We start from the raw sequence: 22,194 nt of genomic DNA on the forward strand, positions 1-22,194 counted from the left end.
GGTTTTTGCTGCCCCAAGTGGTGGCAAAAAAAAAAAAAGGGGGGGGGGGGGAAGCCACGATCAGCTGCAGCTCCACCGCGCCACTTGCCACTTTCTTCTTCGCCCGCAATTCAGCAGCAGGTCCTTCCCTCCGAGAGGGACCCGCCCCCAAAGAGCCCGACGTGCCGCCCCTTCCCCATGGCCACCCCAAGCACCTGCTTGCTGGGCTGGTGCCTGGAGCCGGCTCTGTGTATTGGTGCTTAACCTGGCAATGGCAAGTGTCTATGTAAACCTAATGGTCTCACACATTGTGGGGAGGGATAGCTCAGTGATTTGAGCATTGGCCTGCTAAACCCAGGGTTGAGAGTTCAATCCTTAAGGGGACCATTTAGGGATCTGGGGCAAAAATCTGTCTGGGGATTGGTCCTGCTTTGAGCAGGAGGTTGGACTAGATGACCTCCTGAGGTTCCTCCCAACCCTGATATTCTATGATTCATGAGTTACTTGGGTTGGTTGCATATCTAGGGGCTTTCAAGATTTTCACTGACTCTGGGGTATGGCAGGTTGTCACATAAGGAAAAGGGGATATAAACCTGGCACTACCTGCAGGGGAACCTTAGTAGTAATATCACTGACATCAGGTATTCTGCTGCTCTGACGGGAACAGAGTAAGGAGAGTATGACAACATATGACAGCTTTCCCTGCCACTAGGATGTACTGCTTCTTCTGTCTATGTTCGGGGAGAGACCGATGAAAGTCATTAATGTTTACATTTAAGCTGCTTTTAAAATAAGGCTAAAAGATGGATTTCTCATTTTGCCATGCATCTCAGTAACACCTTCTGCCTTTATCTTAAATGGACTTCAGTTTCAGAGCAGAATGGTCTACTGCAGGGGTCGGCAACCTTTCAGAAGTGCTGTGCTGAGTCTTCGTTTATTCAGTCTAATTTAAGGTTTCGCGTGCCAGTCATACATTTTAATGTTTTTAGAAGGTCTCTTTTTACAAGTCTATAATATATAACTAAACTATTGTATGTAAAGTAAATAAGGTTTTTAAAATGTTTAAGAAGCTTCATTTAAAATTAAATGCAGAGCCCGCCGGACCGGTGGCCAGGACCTGGGCAGTGTGAGCGCCACAGAAAATCAGCTTGCATGCTGCCTTCGGCACTCGTGCCATAGGTTGCCTACCCCGGTCTACCGTTAATCGTACAAGGCATCAGAGGGATAAAAAAAAGTAAAGATCATTATCATTCCTAAAAGCATCATTAGCGAACTGCGGCAGGAAATCCAGTGGCTTCCCCAAAATGTGAGTAGCTCCTTTTGTACAAAAAAAATCAAGGTAGCTAGCGATTTTTAATTAACAACTTTCAAGAAACTTCTAGCCTGTTAACACACATGCCCAAATAGTCAGTTGCATCCCTCCAAAAAGGGAAAGATCTCGGAAAAGAATGGGGACTAGTCAATGTCCTGCCTGAACACTGATTTCGATAGAATCAGTGACACCTTGTCTGTGGTTGAAGCGGTTACAGGCAAGAATATTTCAACATTGGTTCGATTGACTGTGTGGAGAAGGACTAGAAGTGGCATAGGAGGACAGCACTTCTGGAGCTCTGCAGATAACAGTAATGCACAGCAAGAGTTTCAAACACACCTGTCATTAAATTGCCCTGATAAATAAAGCTTCACTTTCATCACAGCAGAGTTAAGCACCCACAATACAGCCATGAATCCGCTTCTGCCGAAGAACCGTTTTCCATATACCAGCCTGCAGATAGGTGTGGTTAAGATACATTTAGGGCATTGTTGTAAAGCAGATTGAAATGTTGGAGCTATGATTAAAGCTTTAAGACCAGGAAATCTATTTCACAGAATAAGTGATTCAGAGTAAAACATCAGCAATTTGACAGCGAATGAATGCCCCATCCAGCCTTCAAATTAGAAGTGTGTCTTGGGGTTTTGCCACTGAAATGCATCAAACGTGGACTGGGTGCTTGCTTTTTCCCTTAAGATGCTGCCTACCTTCTTCTAACAAGCTTAGTTACCATATGGTTTAGAAGGAGTTAGAGGAGGGCACAAACAGCTTACAGTTGTGTTTGAGAAGTTTCAGGTACCATTTAAACCCCACTTAGAAAAGGAGTGAGACTCTCAGATATTTGAAAACATCTATGTCTCGATCTGGAATTGGCCATTGCTTGGGACTTTCATCTTTTGACCCTCTAATGGAACAGATGCGTGAAGGTATATTCAGCTCACACTCCACTAGCACTGGCTTCTTCCCTGGTGAAGTGTTACATGAAAACAATAATCTGGGACAAAGCAGCAGAGGTTAAAAGCGACACTTGCATGCATGAGGCAAGCACGCTTACAGCGTCTCACCCTTCCCCATGCACCCCCTGCCCACATTACACAGAAAAAGCATTAGAGTGATTCTGCCCTAACTGCCGGTGTTAATTAAAAGGGGAGAGATCAATCTCTGCTCTTAAGTAAGACTGATCAGCAAGTAGATCATTGCAATTCACAACAGCACATCTCCTCTGAATTCCTCCAAAGAAAAACTGGTCTTGGAATGGGATCTGTCTGCACACTTCCAAACAGACAGTCCTTTTTTCTGGTACAACTTGCTTAATCTCCAGAAAGTTCAGTTTGCCAAAATACAGCTCAACGTAAAGAGCAGCAGCGGTTAATTGAGTCCTTTCCAAGAAACTCCAAACCTTCCCCCCGCCTCCGCTCCACAATAGACAGACAGACAGTAATGGCCCTGTGCAAGCTGCAAGCACGCGAGAAATTGTAACGTACGCCCAGGAAATTCAAGACTTTGTGAAACATTTTGTTGGCGAGCAGCACAGGGCAGTAAATCAAATCCTCCTGGCCGCATTATTCTTCAATAGCAATGCTCATGACAGCTACTTCTGGATAATATAACTGCAGATGTACAGTTTAGGCAAACATCTCAGCAAACGCTGCATGCTCTTTCAACTTACGCTGCATGCTCTTTCAACTTGTTATGCAGCCTGGGAGGAGCTGGATGTTTTCAAACGGCAACAACAACAAGCATCTGAAAATGTTAGCTACTTCCTGTCTGCTACCCTGAGGCCACTAAATCCATTGTGCTCAAATTAAACTGCAGCCTTCCATTCTATTTTCTTCTGCTCTCCCACATCCCAAACCCTTCCAGCTTTTACAGCACCGCTTAAGATTCATTTCATACCTCTTATTCAAAAAAGAAAAGAAAAAAAGCAGAACCTCTGGATGTTGTTATCTCTAAATATTTGCAGATGTTCTACAACTGAGGAGAATTGCATTTCAACCAAGAGTGCCTGTTGGATCTTTATTTTCCTCTTTAAAACAAACAAACAAAAAACCAAACCAAGACAATTGTTCTTTTGGTTATAAATCTATGAGTGAACTCATCTAACTGATCAAAATGGTTCAGAAATATAGAATGCTTTATGGAGCCAATTCATCGTCTATCTCCCATCGTCAACGCTTCTATTAGGATGTTCAACATACATTACCTAACTTGTCTAATAGGACGGGGCCATTCGCTCACCAAAAAAGCTTTTTTTTTAAATGCTTGTTCAGGTACAAGACTAATTATCAGGGATTTCATTCCGTATTAAGAGGAAAAAACAAGTGCTTCTGAGCAAGTGAGCGCTGATCTTTGTGATTAGTTCAATATCTCTTTTAGATGGTTTAGCCCAGTATTTCCCAAACTGGTGAAAGCTGAGCCCCTTTTCAGAAAAATTAAACCCATTTTTTCTCCCAGCAGCCCTACTCTGGCTAGTTCTTTGGGTCATCCCCACTGAGATGGGCTGGGGTAGATATTCTGAACATAATTCCTATTCTTTCTACATAATTAACTATTCACTGCTCATCAAAGTATGTTGACATTTGACACATCAGCATCTGACTTAGCACCCAATGAAACGAATGGGGCAGTTTGCAACTCAGACATCATTTCAAGTTCTCTGTTGAGATCTGCTTGAGTCTACATCACTTATGCTCAATTCACATTTTGAAAGTTTTCTTCAGAGCCATAACAGCTAGAAACTTTTTTTTTTTTTAAATGAAAGATGAGACTTCAGGAAACAACCTGTCCCAGTCTGTGCTCACACTTTGGGAAACAACGGTTTAACTCATTGCTTGATAAAAGTTGCTTTATCTTCTCTCAGGTACTTCTGAAAGACTTATCACAGTGGTCTGGGAAGACAATTACAGGTACCTGTAGGTGTTCTGGTCCATTTCTGTCAGCACAGCTCATTACAATGGCCTTAACTAGATAGGCTATGAGAAATGTGTCTTTTAGCAACAAATCTATACCAATAGAGAATAGAAGTGTTTTGTTGTTGCTGATGAGCTTATATCCACTCTGTCTTTCATGAGCTCAACTTCTCAACCTTCTTGTAAAATTGCACAAGCGATCACAGGTAGGGTGTGTGTGTGTGTGTTTTTGTTTTTCAGGAATAATTTAGCACAAATGGATCATGTTTTATGAGCTGCATACTTTCAGATCTTTTTTTTTTTTTTTTTTTTTTTTAACATTTTCAAGTACCTCTGGGGGTGGGGAGAATAATGAAGGATGGTATAACAAGGTAAAGTATCAACACCACAAGTTATCTACAATTTATACTTCGCTAAAGGAATGTATCCCATGTTCTAAATGATATTTCTCTAGGTACACATTCCAACATAAAAGAGGGCACCCAAAATGTAGTTTACCATCATTAGAGAGATGTCTGAAATTGTATATTTGATTGGGTAGAAAATAGAACCTAGCCCCCTTTTTAAAAGACCAAATTTTAAGATGCCAACTGGGAAAATTAAATCACTAATAAATTCTTTATTAGAGAAACTCTGGAATCCTTCAAAATAAGTGCAGGAATGCATCAAAGAACCTTCAATCATTCGATCAGAAAACACTGCAGAGATTAAAGAGGCATTTTCCATAACAGCAGATCCCATCATTTCCCCCTATTTTAGAACTCCACAGTTAAATCACGGCAACATTAGCAGTAGGTGAGATGCATATTAAAGGCATCAGGCCTGCCTTGCTAGCCAAAGGATTAATGCTCGACTTTAACTCAAGCCATATAGGCAATAGTCAGGAATGCAACCGCATTTTACAGTCCGAACGACAGGAAACAAACAAAAAAACCCTGTCCTGCAGCAGCACGTACTCAGGTTCAGGATACAGGGCTCTGGCAGGATTCAGGGTGTTTAGCAAGCCATACCTCAATTACTAGGAGACTCAAATGGCTGACCTATGAGCATCTGAAATGACGACTCTTGCCTACAAGTTTGGATTTAGTATCCAATACATTGCTGAATAGCTTGGTTACTCTCCCTGCTCAGGGTAAGTGGCAGTTAAGCAGGACCAGTCCTGCTTTGGAACACTGTCGAACACCCATCCTCCCCCATAGCTGTGATGTTCCAGAATCATAAGTTACGAGAAGGAAGAGCCCAACTATAGGTCACCGAGTCCGTCGTCCTGACACGATTACCCTCTATAGCCCCTTACGTGGGCTTTGTGCAGGGATTTTAAACGTTTCAAAGAATGAGAGCTTCCCTCACTGTCCTTGGGAGACTAGGCCACAGGACTAGAGGCTGCCTTCCCAACTGTAAAACTGACCACGCTCAGAAATGTTTAAACTGCTGTAGTTTTGCTGCTCGTTTGGCTGGGGTGTCACTTTTATAATGCTGTTCTGGAAAAATATTTTAATAATAATATTAATAGTCCTTAAGTGCCTGACTTTCAACGGGACAAAGGCTCCTAAGTCACTTCTGAAAATGTGTAGATTGACTGGGTAGATAGATTTGAGTTCAGATGTTACGAGGAGAGGAATTATTTAAGATGGTGCTAGAGGTAGATACAATGTCTCCCCTACTTTAAGGCTCTACAGCTATGTGGCTGTATTCCTGACTATTATGTGTGTATGGTTTGAGTGTGACAGTGAGTAGAGCATTAATTCTCTGGATAGCAAGCTAGGCCTGATGACTTCAACTTTCTCTCACCTACTGCTAAGTCACTTTTGGTTCCTAAACCACTATGGTACTTCTGAAAGTTTATCCTGAAAGCCAGTTTAAGTTTCTCTCTACATTTCATCCTACCACTCCCAGTATAAACCTTAAATAGACTCCTTCCTGGCATCAACGGCTTCAAGCATCTCTGTAACTCAACAATACTTATTTTCTTTTAACCAATTGTTCTGTTCCCCCAAATCAAACTCCAGCAGCTATAAGTTACAGACCACATAAGCTTTTTTTTTCTGGGGGGGGGGGGGGGGGGGGGGGGGGGGGGGGGAGGAGAGTTATCAAAGAAAAACTTTCAATAACTCATCTCCCTCTCCATATCGTCACTCCCCGAAATAGTCACCCAGCTATGAAGCGACTTGGAGGGGCCCCTCAGAACTGGCAAAGCAAAGCAGAAACTAAGTTTACTGACAGGTAAGAATCCTCATTGTCTGAGATTGTCTTTACAACAATGCTCTTAAAAAATATACCCAACTACACAAGGATTTAGTGACAGTAAGAAACAGGTACTTACTGTCTGAAGAGCTCTACAACTTACTGTTGCACCTAGGGGAGAAGAGTCTAAACCTGCAACCCTTTGTGAATGCCAGAAGAGACCACTCTGCAAACCTCCTTTGCCAAGGCTCAGGCTACAATTCATGTCTCATGAGCCCTACTCTTCTGGGTGCAGGGAATTCTTTCTAGAACCGTCTTCTCCTATACACTTCCTGGTCCTTAGCTAAGGAGTTTGAATTTCAGAGGCTTACATTCCCTCCCACAACAACCAAGCTTATCAAAAGATTCCCCTCTCTTGTCCTCATGAGAACTTTTTAGCGCTCTTTTAGAATATCCAGCACCCCCCACCCCCTACAGTACAAGTGTGATTAGGTTAGGACAACAATTTGAGGGAGAAGTCTTGCATCCCAATTCAAACGAAAGTGACCCTTTGTCATAAATAATGGAAGGAAAGCCCACTGTTTTCCTGTAAGAACCCAAATACAGCCCTCTGGAGAGTTCCCAGACTGGCAGCCTGGGCATGCAAAGGCAGACAACACTGTTTAGAAAGACAGATGGCAGAAGGTGCTTAAAGGACAATGAAGTTGCAGTGTGAAGAAACAAAGGACAAAACAGGACAATAATTCTTTACGCTGGTCCAAATTAATACCACCATCAGGAGGAGAGATTCTGCCAGAAGAGGAGATTTTTCCCCATCTGATGGCTTCGCGAGGTCAAGAGCTTTCATTTTAAGGGGTATCTGAAAGCCAACCAACATGTGAATCCTCCTGGAAACTAACTGAAATGCCAGAGGAGGCCAACAAAGCCCACTTCATCTGCAAGGAGAGAATCTATTGGAAATCCCATCATATTCAGGGGAAGGCACAGGAAAACATAGTAACTAGTTCCAAGTATGGGAATGAGTCCCTTGTGGAACAGATCTGGCAAGTTCTCACCAATCCAAATACTAGGGCAATGTTGATACACCCACTGTGAATGCTTCCGCATGCACCACTCCCTGGGAAAAACTTTCTGCCTGCTCAAATAATCTCCTGCGAGATTTCTTGTGCCGACCGTGAGGTACTGATTTCCTGCCCCGTTTGGTAGAAAGCAACTCATCTCTCTCCACAACAACTGGACCCTGCTTCCCCTGGGTTTGTCTGTTGGCACCTGTATTGTGGGGCTGAGTTTGCCATGACAACCTACTGTGGCAGAAGATAGTCTTGGAGCTCTCTAGACCATTCCTGTTGCGAATACATTTACGTGGTACGCTTTTGGCCATCTCTCACAAACTGTCTGAGGCACTGGATGTGCTTGGCAAAAATGGGCTTTGGTTGTCACAAGAAGCCATGCGGGATCCCATAATTGAGCTCTATGCGTAACGCTACAGCTTTCTATTCCCTAGAAAAGCAAAGAGGAATGCTGAAGGTAAAGTGATTCAAGTGCCCTGAGTTTCTAGGAAGATAGCTCTTTGTTTTAGGAAAAGAAGGAGAAGCCTGGAATGGAGGCTTGAAATTGGGACGATGTATAAACAGAAAACGAAGAGCACTAAGGATCAGCCCTTGTCTCACAGGAAAGGGGGCAGGCAGCATTTGTTGCAAACTCTAAATTGCAGGTTTCTTGTATGACTGAACACCCTGTTCCGCTAGCTATGCTGAACATCATTCCCAGATGTAATGGTCAGCCAGACAAAGCCAGCCTCCGCTGTGAACAGCTGGAAGGCTAATACCACTGATCTTTAGTCCCATGCGCTCTTGGAAAGATGTCATCCTCAGTTGGGAGGGAAGATGTCGAAGCTGCTGGTGGAAAATGCAAATCCACTATGGAGAGCAATGCCCAGGAAGCATGTTGAACCCTGGCTAGACAGTATCAAAATGTACCACTTAATAGAATTTTGAATCGAGATATCCCCATGGGGAACCATGAGAGATTTGATCTGTGGGGGCCCTCCCGGGGGCTGGGAAGGAGAAGCCTATTGGAGAATATTTTCCACAGGCAGAACAAATAGGATAAGCCCTCACCCCTGTATTTTCTTGCTGCTTCCTAGGAGTCTCATGACATTCACCTTCACATTCACCTGGGAGCAGGAGACAGGGTGTTTTGCCCTTCTCATGCTGTCTAGCAGAGACTGATCCATCGAGGTGGTGGGTGAAAGAGAGCAAAGTTCTGTGGCTGCTGCCAGCACTTTGCTCTTCTGAGGGGTCCACAGAGTAGTGAGGGTAAGAAATCGGTGTCTGAAATTGCTCACATTCAAGTAGAAAAGCCCATGTAACAAGGCTAACTTGTGAAAAATGTTGGTTCCTGACATGGTAGCAGAGTAAGGAAAATTCCTTCTGTTTCCCCTTAACTTCATATTATATGTGAACGGCCCCGCCAGCAACGTCTGTTCCTTAAAGCCATCCTCTCCTGATGGCCTGAGGCTCCCACTCCTACGAAACCAGCAGTGACAGGGTTGTAAGAGTGGTGCACTAACCCCACTAGGGTGGGCTGATGGTGGCTTCATTCTCTGGCTCCATGGAAGAACCAGGGTTGGCTGGCTACACATGTACTTAAGTACAAACAGGTCTGCTCTGGGCTACAGCGGTCCTTTCCCCAAGGCACGAGGCTACCTGGGGAAGGAATGTTGTAACTGTGGCAAGAGAGATGCAACATTCTGGCCCTCAAGCTCCAGACCAAGACTCTTCATGTAGCCTGCGACACACATTGGTGGTGCAGCAGCAGCCCAACTATTCTGATCTGGGGAGCCTAGAATGCAGAGTCCAGCTACACTCTCTTTTGGTCTATTCCTATTAACTGGTTAAGCAGCAGTCTGGTGTCTACACTACTTGGAGTTGTTGTTTTTTTTAAACCAATCAGTTCCCACCTCATATTTTTAAGAGAGAAAACAGACTGCCACTGGTTTATTAGCAGGCTAAGGCATATGCTGAGCTTTATTACACAATCAGGAGTGATGTGTTTATGCCTGAAACCCAAGAAGAAAATAAACGAAATGACAAGGATCTCCAGTTTTTCCAGCACCAGAGAAATAAGTAATATAGAAGCACTCTCACAATTAAATAAGAGCTACTTGGAAGTGCAATAATCAAGGCTTTAGAAATATTAATGAGAGACATCTGATGTGATACCAAAAAAGCACAGTAGCCTGAAAGCTTCACCGAGGGGGAATCATGAGTTACATACAGTACCTCAGTTTCTCCTCCATTAGTCTCATTTCTGTTTTACCAACAGGATTACAAGCTAGTAAACAAATGCATTTATTCTGGGTAATGAACGCTAAGGAGGCGAAGGAAAAACCAACTTAGAAATCCCACCATCTTTCACAGGTCCCAAGATCTCTAAGCATTAGGGGGCAGTATAGGAACACTGACTAGCTAGTGCTTTGTTATGGTGCATCTCTCACACTAACTGCTGATGCATAGCTAACAGCAGCAGACATTGATTTATGTTCAACTTTCCATTTCATCAGAGTGTGTTACAGAGCGACATACAGAGTTCAAACTTTGGAGAAAATATATAACCAGAGTGCGTCTCATTATATATGCATATGTGTGTACATATACATGTACACACACATGCACACTTACATGGCATTATTAATAAGGCCTTAAACTTTTGTTTGTAGTTCTTGAGCAGTAACCCTTTTGTCCATTGTTAGGAACAGGAGAGATCTAGTCTATTGCTGTTGACATTAGACAAATTTAGCTTTCTAACTAGGATGGGAAGAACTTCCCTGACCTTTTTGAAGATGAGTGAAGGGAAAAAACGTTTTTGTACGATAGGTCACTATTAGGAAGGGAAAGGAATTTTAGCAGGTAACCATCCATGTGACCATAGTACAGTCACATGATAAACCTGAGAGTTTCCTGCCACTAGTTCATTAACATTCTGAACCCATATATGTGTACACGGCACTTGTTAAAGTGTTTCATTTTTGGCAAGATGCCTGGCAGCAACAGGGATCTAATGACAATGCTTTACCATCAAGTGTGTCCAAGCTTTGCACAACTGAAGGCTGCATTTACCATTTGCCACAAGATGAAAGGTTGCAGCTAATTTTTATAAAATGGAATAGACTGTAGGCATTCTTCACCACAAACTCCAACACAAAGTTGTGGCCTGCAGCTGGGGCATTACATGCTGGGACCAATAGTCTCCCAGGGCCACCATCATCTTGGATACAACTAGATTTCAGAACTCTGCCGGTCACGCATTTGGCCCACAGGCTACAGTGAAAATGGCTTCACGATGAGAGTTTTTACAAAACTCATCAGCCCTAGATAGGCTCTTACATTGTAATACTGGGTACGAGGTTGTTGGGCTCATAGCTGTGCGCGCTATATTAAGATCTACTCCCTCCCAGTGACCCTATGGCTTCAACCACCACTGCTATTCCAATACACCCAAAACCTGCCCCCTTATCTCCAATCTCTCCTACAAAGCCAAAAGCCTGAAGGAGGAGATGTCCACTGTCATCTCTAAACTAATCACCCCCCAAACTGACCTCCTTATTTCCCCCTGTAATCTTCATTGACAACTCTACAGGTCTTTGAGACGGGCAAGGCTGATCTCATTGTTCCCCATGACCCTTCGCTCTTTGTTCTCCTTTTTCCCATTCTTGGCCTTGTGCCTCCTACCACGCTTCCCTTGATGCCTCGAACTAGTTCTCTGGCTTCACATGCCAGGCCTCTTCCTCCTCTAACCCTGCTAAAAGCTAGCTTTGAAAGGCAATCCCTCCTCCTTCGGGATCCTCAGTAATCCCCAGACTTTCCTTTCCTGAATATCCTGTATCTGGTGTGAAGCTCACTGTGGGAAGGGGCCAGATCTAGGATTTGAGGTGCTGTGCAGATTAATGCTATTCTGTAACAGAATTTTTATTTTGAGGTTACTGGAATCCATACTAACCACTAATAGACAAAATCCAAGGTAGCAGGTTAAGTCTGGAAAACAATTAGGGCATAGTTAGAGCACCCCTTATATTACACCAAGTCAATGGTCTTCAGTGATCGGATTCCACATTACGCCTTTACTAAATTCTGGTTCCATTCTTTGCCTCCATCTGCTAGTGGACTAGTCAGTCTATTGCCCAGGCTGACACATGGGTCAGGGAGGCAAATCCTAACTACTTCAATCCTTTGCATTTCCTGTGTCCCTTCAGACATTGCCCTCTCCAACTCAGTGTTCTGTTCTGCTACAAAGATAAGAAATTAACTGAAAAGTTGCTAACAGCTCAACACAGAAACCCCGCAGCAAGACTGCCGGAGCAGGCAGAACTTTAAGTCTCCAGCATATCCAAAAGTGGAAACGATCCGAACATCTAAAAACATATATATTAAGGTGGTTTTGGTACCAAGTTCAGACACCGCTAAAACATGGCATCCTTTCCAGGGGTGAAGGAGACGGCAGTTAGGGGTGGTAGAATTTGGAGTGGGAGGGCAGGTTTTAGGGACGCGCTGCTTGTGACAAGTGAATCACGTGGAGGGAGCCCTGTTGCCCACCAATGGACACCAAGGCTACTAGAGCTGTGGGCCATTATAAACCAGAGGAAGGAAGAATTGCTTAAATTCCTCTTTCACTCCTACCCCACATCCACTCGGATTAAATAAAATGTGTTACTTCTCGATCTGCTCCAACTTTTTTGAAATTTGGAAACCCCCAGAGGTGTGAGGTTGCAGGCTGGGGCGGTTCAGGTAAGGACCAATTCCTCACTCAGCAGAATGAAAATTAAAACCTTGGAAACACATTTGTTATGTACAGGGAACAGAACTCAAGTTGCTGGCAGCAGCTATAATCTGTGAGGCATCATCTCTTTTCTCTTTGTCTCCTCCAATATCAGAGAGGCTTCGTAACCCTGAAACAGGCCAATCAATATTCAAATGTTCTTATTTTGACATAAGCGTGTTCAGGAAATGGGGAATTGTTTAAAAAAAGATCCCATCTCTCCACGCATGCACATCAACTGCAATACTGCCACAACAAATCATGATCAGTTTATCAAGTAAAGCTGTCTATTGCCCAAGAACTTCTCCTGTATACATATCATGAACCCAGATAACAGCAGCAACTGGTCAGAACAAATATTGCCCACCGACAGCCAGCTCATTTATTACATGAACAAGCACTTATTCCTTAAGAAATAAGATCATAACGCACCAAGATTTCACATTGAAGAAACCAGTACATATACATGGCATACAAAGAGGTTTCAGAGAAATTAAAAACATCTTACAAGTAATAAATCTTAAAGCTTCCATTCCAAATGCTCTTTAAAGTCCTTCCCATTAGGATCACGCATAGATTATATTGCCAAGTCTTGAATCAGGGCATAAGTAAAATGAACCATGGAAATGGAGGGGACACTTAAAGAACTCTGACAGACAAATTCTTACAAGGTGTCTCCTTGACACGCAATGATTTTTGACCCATATTGAATCTGCTTCTGCCTGTGGCTACAATTTAAGCTAGTGTTTGTTAAATGCGTTCAGTGATTGCAGTTGGAAAAAATCAAGTGGTTAACCAGAGGAAAAAGGTTCCAAGAACCAAAATCCAGCATGTTTTGAATTATGCACAAGCCCGTTATGACCGAAGAATAAAATAAAATCTCTACCCCCTTTCCTCCCCAAAAAAAGCAATTTTGGAAAAATATCAAATTGTAAAAAAAGAATCAGTGAGTACTTTGCTGTGCTTACAAAAAGCAATGTGGAATAGCAGCAGAATGTTACAATTGATTGGCTACTTCTGGCTTTTTTCATTAAAAAAAATTAATCAAGAGATAAAGCATCAGACTATTTTCTGGGATCCTCTTGGAAACTGCAATGCTGACATTAAGAAGCCAAGGAGACACATGCAACACCACCAAAAAGAATCAGGAAGTTCAAAACCTACCTGAAAGAAACCTGGAGGGATGGGACCGCCTGGCATTCCATCATTAGGAGGAATGTTTCCTAGTACTGGACTTGGGGCTGCAGCTGCGCTCTGCAGGAAACAGAAAGATGGACAAATTGATTTCATGTCAGATTTAAAAGGCAACCTCTCCTGCCATACCTCACTACACCAATTAACCCACGACTAATCACTGATAGCATCAAAGGGGTATGAAATCAACCCGCACCCTCTATGCCCATTTACAGAACACTGTGCTTAAGCACTCAACCAAAATGGAAGCCGATGATGGTCTTGAATATCTTGGGACCAAATATTGCTCAGGTCACCTCTATGCCTGGGTGCAACTGAGGGCAGGGATTGACCCTAAAGTGACTTTTTAAACAACTTTTCCACAACAGCCATTTAATTATGGTAAGTACGTATTTTAGAAATCCAACAGCGTCATTCATAGCAAAGGAAATCAGCAAAGATGCTCTCAGGTGACGCATCATCATCAGCTTAGATTTTTTGTTTGTTTGTTTAACTCCAAGATTTTTTGGAACAAAAGCAGCTATGTCTCTTTCCCTACTGATTTTCCCTTCACGGATCACCAGTGAGGACTCTGAACCCACTGTTCAGGGTTTCCAATTGACCTAACACTCTCTTCTTTCTCTCCCCCCACCCACCATTTATTTACTTCCTTGTTCCTGCACCAGTGTGTGTTCTCTCTCTCTCTCTCTCTCTCTCTCTCTCTCTCGGAGGTCAGCATGCTTCTGGGAATGGAGTTCACATTATCCATTAACAACCAAGAGGAAGAGCTCATGTTGCACCCTGTTCATGGCCCTGCAAAAACTGGGGCTTCTTAAAAAAACAACCACGATATTTAGTATCGTTAATCCACTGGAGAATCTGATTTTGGATTCTAATGTGTCAAATTTGGAACTATTTAAAAAATAAACGTAACAAGTCTGCTTTGTTTTTCCAGATTTGCCGCACTGTTTTGCTCTGTCCTCCAAGAAGATGCATCCCCCACCTTGCAAGTGTGCCATTTTATTATTTGTTTTCAAGTAAGTGTCTTGTAGTAACTGCCAATGTTTCAGCTCTACATACAGCCCCTTCTCTCCAGGCCCCTCACAAAGCCTGTGCATTTCCTTATATTTTACTTGCTTGGATGGTATTCCTAAACTGCAAGTGGCTCTGCTGAAAGCCTTTGTTTTGGTAGACAAATGATTTGGTTTTGTTCACCCTTGTGTACAGCAGAGACTGCAGGTTACTTGGATAACGCTTGTTCCTATTTAGCAACCATATTAATACTTACTCCCTCTAGATGATATACCTTGTGGGGCAAAGGGGAATTCTCTGGCATGCAGACCAGCCCCACAGTGGGCTGTGAAACAGAATACCTTCTGGGTTTTGCTGGGTGAACGGGCCATTTTTATAAGGACAGTAGGTAAAGATAAACAGCTGCAAGACTAAACTCCTGAGTATTCACTTTCAGTTTATGAACCAATCACTCCACTTTGGCCTTTCACCTATGGATACAAACTGAAGGATCTTAGTTTAAATTTGGCAGATTCTGCTTGTGTTAAAAGAATAGCTGTGCACACGGAACTAGCCTGCTACTTAATGTAAGTGGCAGTTTCTGCTCTGAAAAGGAGCAGTATTATGTAAGACTGCTGCTACTCAAAAGGAAAAGAAAGATTTCTTCCCTCAACACCACAGCTGACAGAAATGTCCCTTCTAGGACAGGGATAACCATTTTGCTGTTGATCATTTATCTGTAGACAAGAGAGCCAATACTTCCAGTGCCGTTTTAAAGATCATAGTAATTTGAAAACCAATGTGATCGAGTTTAATGCAATCAGTGATTACTTTCCTTTGAATGTTTATGATGAATTTGTGTACTTGATGTTACATAACAGAACTATTGCTCTCTTCCTCCAGTCGTTTAAAAATTGCATTCACAAAGGAAAACCCACAAGACAGCAACACACAGCAAGATCCTCTTTCCTCTTGGTTTAAGCCCCACACCTACAAATCTCCCCTTCCCACCAAAACTTCTCTAGAGAGAGCAACACTGGAGAGTCCATTTTAAAAAGGTAAAAGGCATCTTGTCAAGTGTTTATCGTAATTTATGTGATGGCAATTTCAACAAAACAAAAAACTCTGAAAGCATTCAAATGGGCAAGGTAAGCCTTATGACAAGTCAGGAACTGGCTGAAAAACACCACAATATTTCATCCAATTTCAGCCAACAAAAACCCTCAGATTCAGAGTCCAGATAGTGAGTTTGGGTTCAGAAGGCCCCATATGATAGTTAGCACATCAACCAACTGAATTCACCTCTCCTCCATAGCCTCTTCTCTCTTCTATCCTTCACTCCAAGCATCATTGGATGTATGTATTTAAACAGGGAGGGGAGGGAAGCCAGCTTAATAGAGCTTTTAAATTATTAAGCCAGTTTCAGTTTTTGGTAGAAAATTTGCCTCGAGGCTAACAACCTGTATGCCTGGGTTTCAGTTCAGTGTAATTTGAAACTGCCAAGCTATTTCCACCTTGCTGAGAAAAGGCTGTGTTACCAATGCAAAGTACAAAACCCAACACAGTAATACTGAGCAGCAAGACTGAAAAATAACCTATTGAGCATAAATAAAGCCCCTCATACGCATGGGATCATTATTCTGCAAGTGTTTTTTGAAGGAAGGAATAATGGTCTGGTTGTGGGGAATGCCCCTTTTAGCGAGGGCACAGGACGGTTTCTGCACAAATTAGTTCAGAAGGAACTTTTGCGCTGCTGACTTTTGTTTTAGGTTTCTCTGTCTTTGCAGGCAGCCAGCGTCTGCTCCACCAGTCGCATGCAGTGAGCTGTAAAGTCACAGCTATTACTTGCTCCAGAATGGTTCTGGGCACTGGCTAGTCAGGGGGGACGCAGGGGACAAGTGCTGCTTTAGATTGTACGGGTTTGTAGTTCACCCGTACCTGCATTACATTTTATAGCCAAATCAGTATAAAACATTTTTATTAAACATTACAAATAATAAAGATCTCAAATAGACGGGCTGCTTCTAAAAAGTCTTTTAGCCAGAACATGGCAACAACCTCTCCCTACAAAGCCATCCACAGCAATCATCATAAGCCACTGCTTTCACCCTTGCAAACCTGATTTGGACCAAAGGCAATTTACAGGATGGATTAAAAATCAAATGTAAAAAAAAAAAAGTGATTTTTTTAAACAATTAAAAAACAAACAAGCCTACTTACAATTAAATTTCAAATTGACCTAAGGTCCTAAAAACTTCTTATAATCTATTAAAGTCATTTAAACTAAATACAATAATTTTAAGCAGTCCATGTTTGTTGCCAAATTTTAAAGGAAGGCAAACCACTGAACTGGTGGAAGTCACTTGCTAAGCTCCTAGAACCAGAGTTTATAGAAGTATTAAACCAGCTTTTGGACAGCCTTAGCCTCTTCTGCAGGTGCAGAGAGAATATGCTCTTCAATTCAGTTCATTCAAAGTTAAGAAACCAACTGGGAGCTGAAAAGGAAGGAGAACTTGTTCACCTCATCCAATCTAAATAAAAACCAGGTGTGAGAGGATGAGCTCTACTAGTTCTAAAAATCGTGAAGAGCATGGTGACCAGAAATAATCAGTTCAATGGGTTAGCTACAAACAACATTTTTGGTGTTAAATAAATCAGTTAGCTTTAAATGCAACATATTCTGTTTTTTTAAATGTATACAGCACTTAATTTTTTACATTAAATAAAACTACCCAACAAGTGCATTTTTAATTTAATTTAAATTACCATTCAAGTAGAACTTGACAAAAATCACAAGTAAAATATTAATCTGGTAAATAAGGAATGCATTTGCCATTTTCTGACATAATAAAAAAATGTAAAGATTAAGAATCTGAACAAATGCAACTTATATAGTTTAACTGCTTAAATAAGTAACTGTGTACACACAAACCCCTCCTGGTTAGCAAAAAGTAATAACAAACTGTGCAAAGGCTATATTTAGTTGCAAATCAACATGTTTTAATAGTTACAAACTAATGAGAATTGGTCCTTTAGGAAAAGAACTAAAAAAGTACAAATGTAAAACATGATTAAAATAGGTGATTTACTTGCTGATTTATATCATGATTGAAGTCAGTGATTTAAATTGCTTTGATGTAAATTAATCCACCTCATCAATTTACAAAACTAGATTATGAACCCTGAAATTCCAGGTTTAATAGCAACTGTCAACTCTCAGGAGGTGCTACCTAGACCAGTCTCTGTAGTACTGGTTACAACATCTGAGCAGCCTTTTTGGTGGATCATACATTTAAGGAGCCCAGCAGTGATTTTGTCATCAAATATCCACGTCCCATTCCTGTACACAATGAAACAGGCCTCGCCTCACCCCACCCTACCAACTGTGATGGCCATAACTGGCTCTCAAAAAAGCACAGACAGGTGGAAGGCTTATTTTTATTTAAATCATTTCAGTAAAAATTATAGGGTGTCCCTAGACGAGGAACGTTTATATCACAGGCCGTGTGTGGTCTGTGATCTCTGGAATGGGAGTCAAGAAACCTGCTGAGTAATCTGATAAAAGCCACTTCACCTCTCTGCGCCTTTGTTTTCCATCCCATTCATATTGTCCGTCTTGTCTACGTAGGCCAGAGGTTAGCAAACTACGGCCCATGGGCCACGTCTGGCCTGCAGGACCATCCTGCCCGGCCCTTGAACTCCCAGCCAAGGAGGCTAGCCCCCAGCCCCTCCCTGGCTGTACCCGCAGCCACGACTCTGGGCAGCAGAGCAGCAGCGTGTCTAGCTCCGGACGGGCGGCGCGGCTGCGACATGCTGCTCTGAGCATCATGGTAAGGGGGCCAGGGGGGTTGGATAAGGGGTAGGGAGGGCAGTCAGAGGACAGGGAGAGGTTGGATGGGGCGGTCAGGGGACAGGGGGGTTGGATAAGCGTGGGGGGCAGGGGTGTGGATAGGGGTTGGGGTAGTCAGGGCACTGGGAGCGGGGGGGGGGGGTTGATAGGGGTGGGGTCCCGGGGAGTGGTTGGGGCGGAAGGTCCCGGGAGGGAGCGGTTAGGGGACAAGGAGCGGGGTGTGTGTGGTGGGAGGGGTCAGGGAGTCTGAGGGGGGCAGTCAAAGGGCAGGAAGTGTGAGGGGGCGGATAGGGGGCAGGGGACAGGCTGTTTGGGGAGGCACAGCCTTCCCTACCCGGCCCTCCATACAGATTTGCAACCCCAATGTGGCCCTCGGGCCAAAAAGTTTGCCCACCCCGATGTAGGCGGTGAACACAATAGGGTTCTAATCTCTTATTAGGGCCTCGAGGAACTACCAAAATACAACCCATGCAGAACACACAAGAACAAACCCCTCATTCATGGACTTAGTCCTGCCTTGAGTGCAGGGGAGAGGACAAGATGAACTATTCAGGTCCCTTCCAGTCCTACACTTCTATGATAAGATAATGCTGCCCCAGTGCAACACAGGGTGTGCACTACTGCTGCCCCAGTGGGAAAAACAAAACCCCAAAACTCAGACAAAAAGTGTTAGGCTATGTCGATTGAGTTTCTCTCACTCATCGCCTCCCTTCACCACCCACTTGTAGCAGTTAAGACAACCTGCAGGTGTGTTGCCTTAGAGCCATTTGCAAGGGATGCAATAAAGAGCCACACAACCCATCACTGCTGTCCCAAAAAATAAGCCTCTATTAAATTCAGCATTATTCAAAACCACTGGTGTGCTTCAACCAGGCTGCCTTCAACACACCCGTGGCCCCATCCATACAAGCCTATGTTTAAATGTGACCTGACAATGGGGAAGGGGGAAAAAAAAAACAGGCCTGTGCCTTGGAATACTATGGATGACATCACAAGTACAAGGAAGCAAAAGCTGAATGACAGGGGAAGTGATGTTTATCCAGGCTGTTTAAAGCCTAGGCTTGTGTTACCACTTATCTAAGAAAAGCACTCGGGAGAAAACATTCTTTCCCTTGGGGATTCAACACCCCTTCAGCACAAATTAAGGGCTGAGAACGCAACTGTGCATCAGAAGCAGAATCCTCCAGATAAAACAGGGAAGAACCAGATCTGACATTCCTGGTATTCGTACAGTTAAAAATAACTAGCAGGAAAAACAAACCCACCCATTTCAGGCTGTCTTTTTTTTTTCCTGTTCTGTATTGTATAAAAAGGGCACAAGCCCAATTTCTCTCCCCTTTGCAGGTCAGACTTTAGAAGTGACATGAAATCTTAATTCAAGCCCACTGAACACATTGCAGTTTCTCTGCAAGGCAGATGAATGCTTTTAATGAGAAAATATATAAGACCCAGCGCCAAACTGCAGCAAATCCACTTAAAATTTCCTTTATAAAGCCCTCTATCACACAAAATGCTTCTCTCCGAAGAAGGCAGCATTGCAATAAAGCTGCCAGGCAGTATTTTATGGTTTCCAGAGATTTCCAGCACACCATAATCCCTTGGTGGGAAACCTCCCAAAAGCTAAACAGATCCCAAGCATTTTAGAATAATACAGTTCACATATCTGGGCACTTCAGGGCCCATCTACACCATAGAAAAACTGTGTGCCATGGAGAGCAGAGGTGTTGTGATCTGACTAGTCACTGCCAATGGGCAAAGAACACACAGGTTTAACACCATGTAGGGGGACCTAGGTCAACCTCAGCTAAAACACTCATTTATCAAGGCTACCATACCCTGTTCAGCACATGCTGGCAATAAAGTCATCATGGCTGCCCTAAGCAATGGCAGAGAATCATGCACCACAAAATACATTTTGCTAGCGTAAACAGACCCCAAGTCTAATTTAGCGAATACATTTTCCTGGTTGAATCAGAGTGTTGTTGCATTTTCTAGGCGAGAGCTAAGGAGCAGAGTAAATGGGGCACAATGCAAATGTTTTCAAGCATGTGCCCATTTTCCATGAAATCCCAGAATTGTTTTTCCAAGATCCATACCCCCACACCCCGTTTATATGTAAAGTTCCATGCACATGTGGCACTTGTGGGTTTTTAATTATTAAATTCTGCCAAGTGCCCTGAGCACATTGCAGGATTGGAGCCAGATTGGCCAGTACTTGATGAATGATTTAAAAGACTGCAAAGTGACATTTTACTTTTTAATTCTCCTCCCCAACCCCTCTGCTCTCCAGTAACAACACTAAGTTAAACACAAAGGTCCATCTATACAACAGCCTACCTATGACCTTAGAGAAACAGTAGATCCCCAAATGCATGGGCTCATGGACCAGCTCTGCAAGAGCACACGGCATGAATGAACTGGCAGTGGCTCCAGTAAAGAGTCACTACAACGCCATCAGATGCCACACTAACATGCTCTACATCAAAGGGGTGTCTTTTCAACTGGTGGGTGGCCCCTTACCCATAAGCATCCACCTCTGAATTAGTTACCCCTTGCATTGCCTGGTATCAACTAAGAGTGTCTCAACTAGGTTAGCCTCTTCGCCTGCTACACTTCATCCCCACAACTACCTGAAGGGTGCACACACCAAGAAGAAAGGGAGGATGGTCTTGTGGTTAAGGCACTAGATAGGTGATCTGAGTTTGGCTCCCAGCTTTATTATATGCTTCCTGTGATATTGGGCAAGTCATTTAATCTTTCTGTGCCAAAGTCCCCCGCTAAAAAAATAGGGCTAATACTATTACTTCTCCCGCACCCATTGTCATGTCTACTTGGATTACAAACTCTCCAAGGCAGGGACTCTTTCTTACACTATGGGCTTGTACAATCTTGATTGGGACATCTAGGTGCTACAGTAATACAAAACATAGTTCAGAAGGGAGAGGAATGGTTTGGGGGTGATAAGGAACTAGGAACAATGGGAACAACTGAAAATTTAGGCAGAAGATCCAGAAAAGGTATTTTACCCAAGAGGTCTAGTAGAGAGCTTTTCAAAGAGAAAGGTACCCCTTGATGGAGACACTTAACATTAGACTGGGCAAGGCACTAGAGATTATAGAATCAGAGTAGTATAGGACTGGAAGGGACACGGAGAGGTCGAGTCCAGTTCCCTGCACTCAAGGCAGGCCTCCGTAATAACTTGACCATTCCTGACAGGTGTTTATCTAAACCTGTTCTTAAAATCCTCCAATGATGGAGATTCCACAATCTCCTTAGGCAATTTATTCCAGTGCTTAACTACCCAGACAATTAAGAAGTTTTTCCTATTGTCCAATCTAAACCTCCCTTGCTGCAATTTAAGTCTATTACTTCTTGTCCTATCCTCAGAGGTTAACAAGAATCATTTTTCACCCTCCTCTTTGTAACCACCTTTCATGTACTTGAAAACTTATGTCCTCCCCTAAGTCTTCTCTTCTCCAAACTAAACAAACCCAATTTTTTCCAATCTTGCTTCACAGGTCATGTTTTCTAGACCTTTAATCATTTCTGTTGCTCTCCTCTAGACTTTTTCCAGGGGGAAAATCCTGCAATGGCTGGAGGCACTAACTAGATGACCCCATTGATCAAACGGGGGGGGGGGGGGGGGGGGGGGAGAGAATCTATTTTCTGGCTAAAGAGGGATTCTTCACATGAGAGGGACCCATGTTACCACTGAGCCAGTTTGTCAAACTAAAAGCTCTAGTATTGGCTTGATTTTCTGAGGTGCTGAAAGGCCACAATTCCTACGGACTTCAATGGAATCTGCAGGTGCTGAGTACTTCCGATACTTCAGACTGCTACAGCGCAGAGGGAAGTGTTTAGGAGCCCGGGAAAGAGTTTTCCTTTTGAGGACGCCAAGAGCTAGGGTCTCTCTCTCTCTCTCTCGTTGCTTCAATTTGGGTGCTACATCAAGGAACAGA

The 22,194-nt window shown here is 43.2% G+C and overlaps 1 protein-coding gene across 6 annotated transcripts in view; it reads right to left on the reverse strand.

Moving 5' to 3' along the window:
- The window catches only part of SSBP3 (single stranded DNA binding protein 3), a 137,511-nt gene that overhangs the window by 26,737 nt on the left and 88,580 nt on the right, over window positions 1-22,194 (reverse strand). For all 6 annotated transcript variants that reach the window (XM_005284863.5, XM_005284861.5, XM_005284860.5 and 3 more), the window contains one exon: window positions 13,366-13,455. In XM_005284863.5, coding sequence (XP_005284920.1) covers window positions 13,366-13,455 — 90 coding nt within the window. The remainder of the gene's footprint in view (window positions 1-13,365; window positions 13,456-22,194) is intronic.

This window comes from Chrysemys picta, chromosome 8 (genome assembly GCF_011386835.1).
Source record: "Chrysemys picta bellii isolate R12L10 chromosome 8, ASM1138683v2, whole genome shotgun sequence".
NCBI classification, from domain to species: domain Eukaryota; kingdom Metazoa; phylum Chordata; order Testudines; family Emydidae; genus Chrysemys; species Chrysemys picta.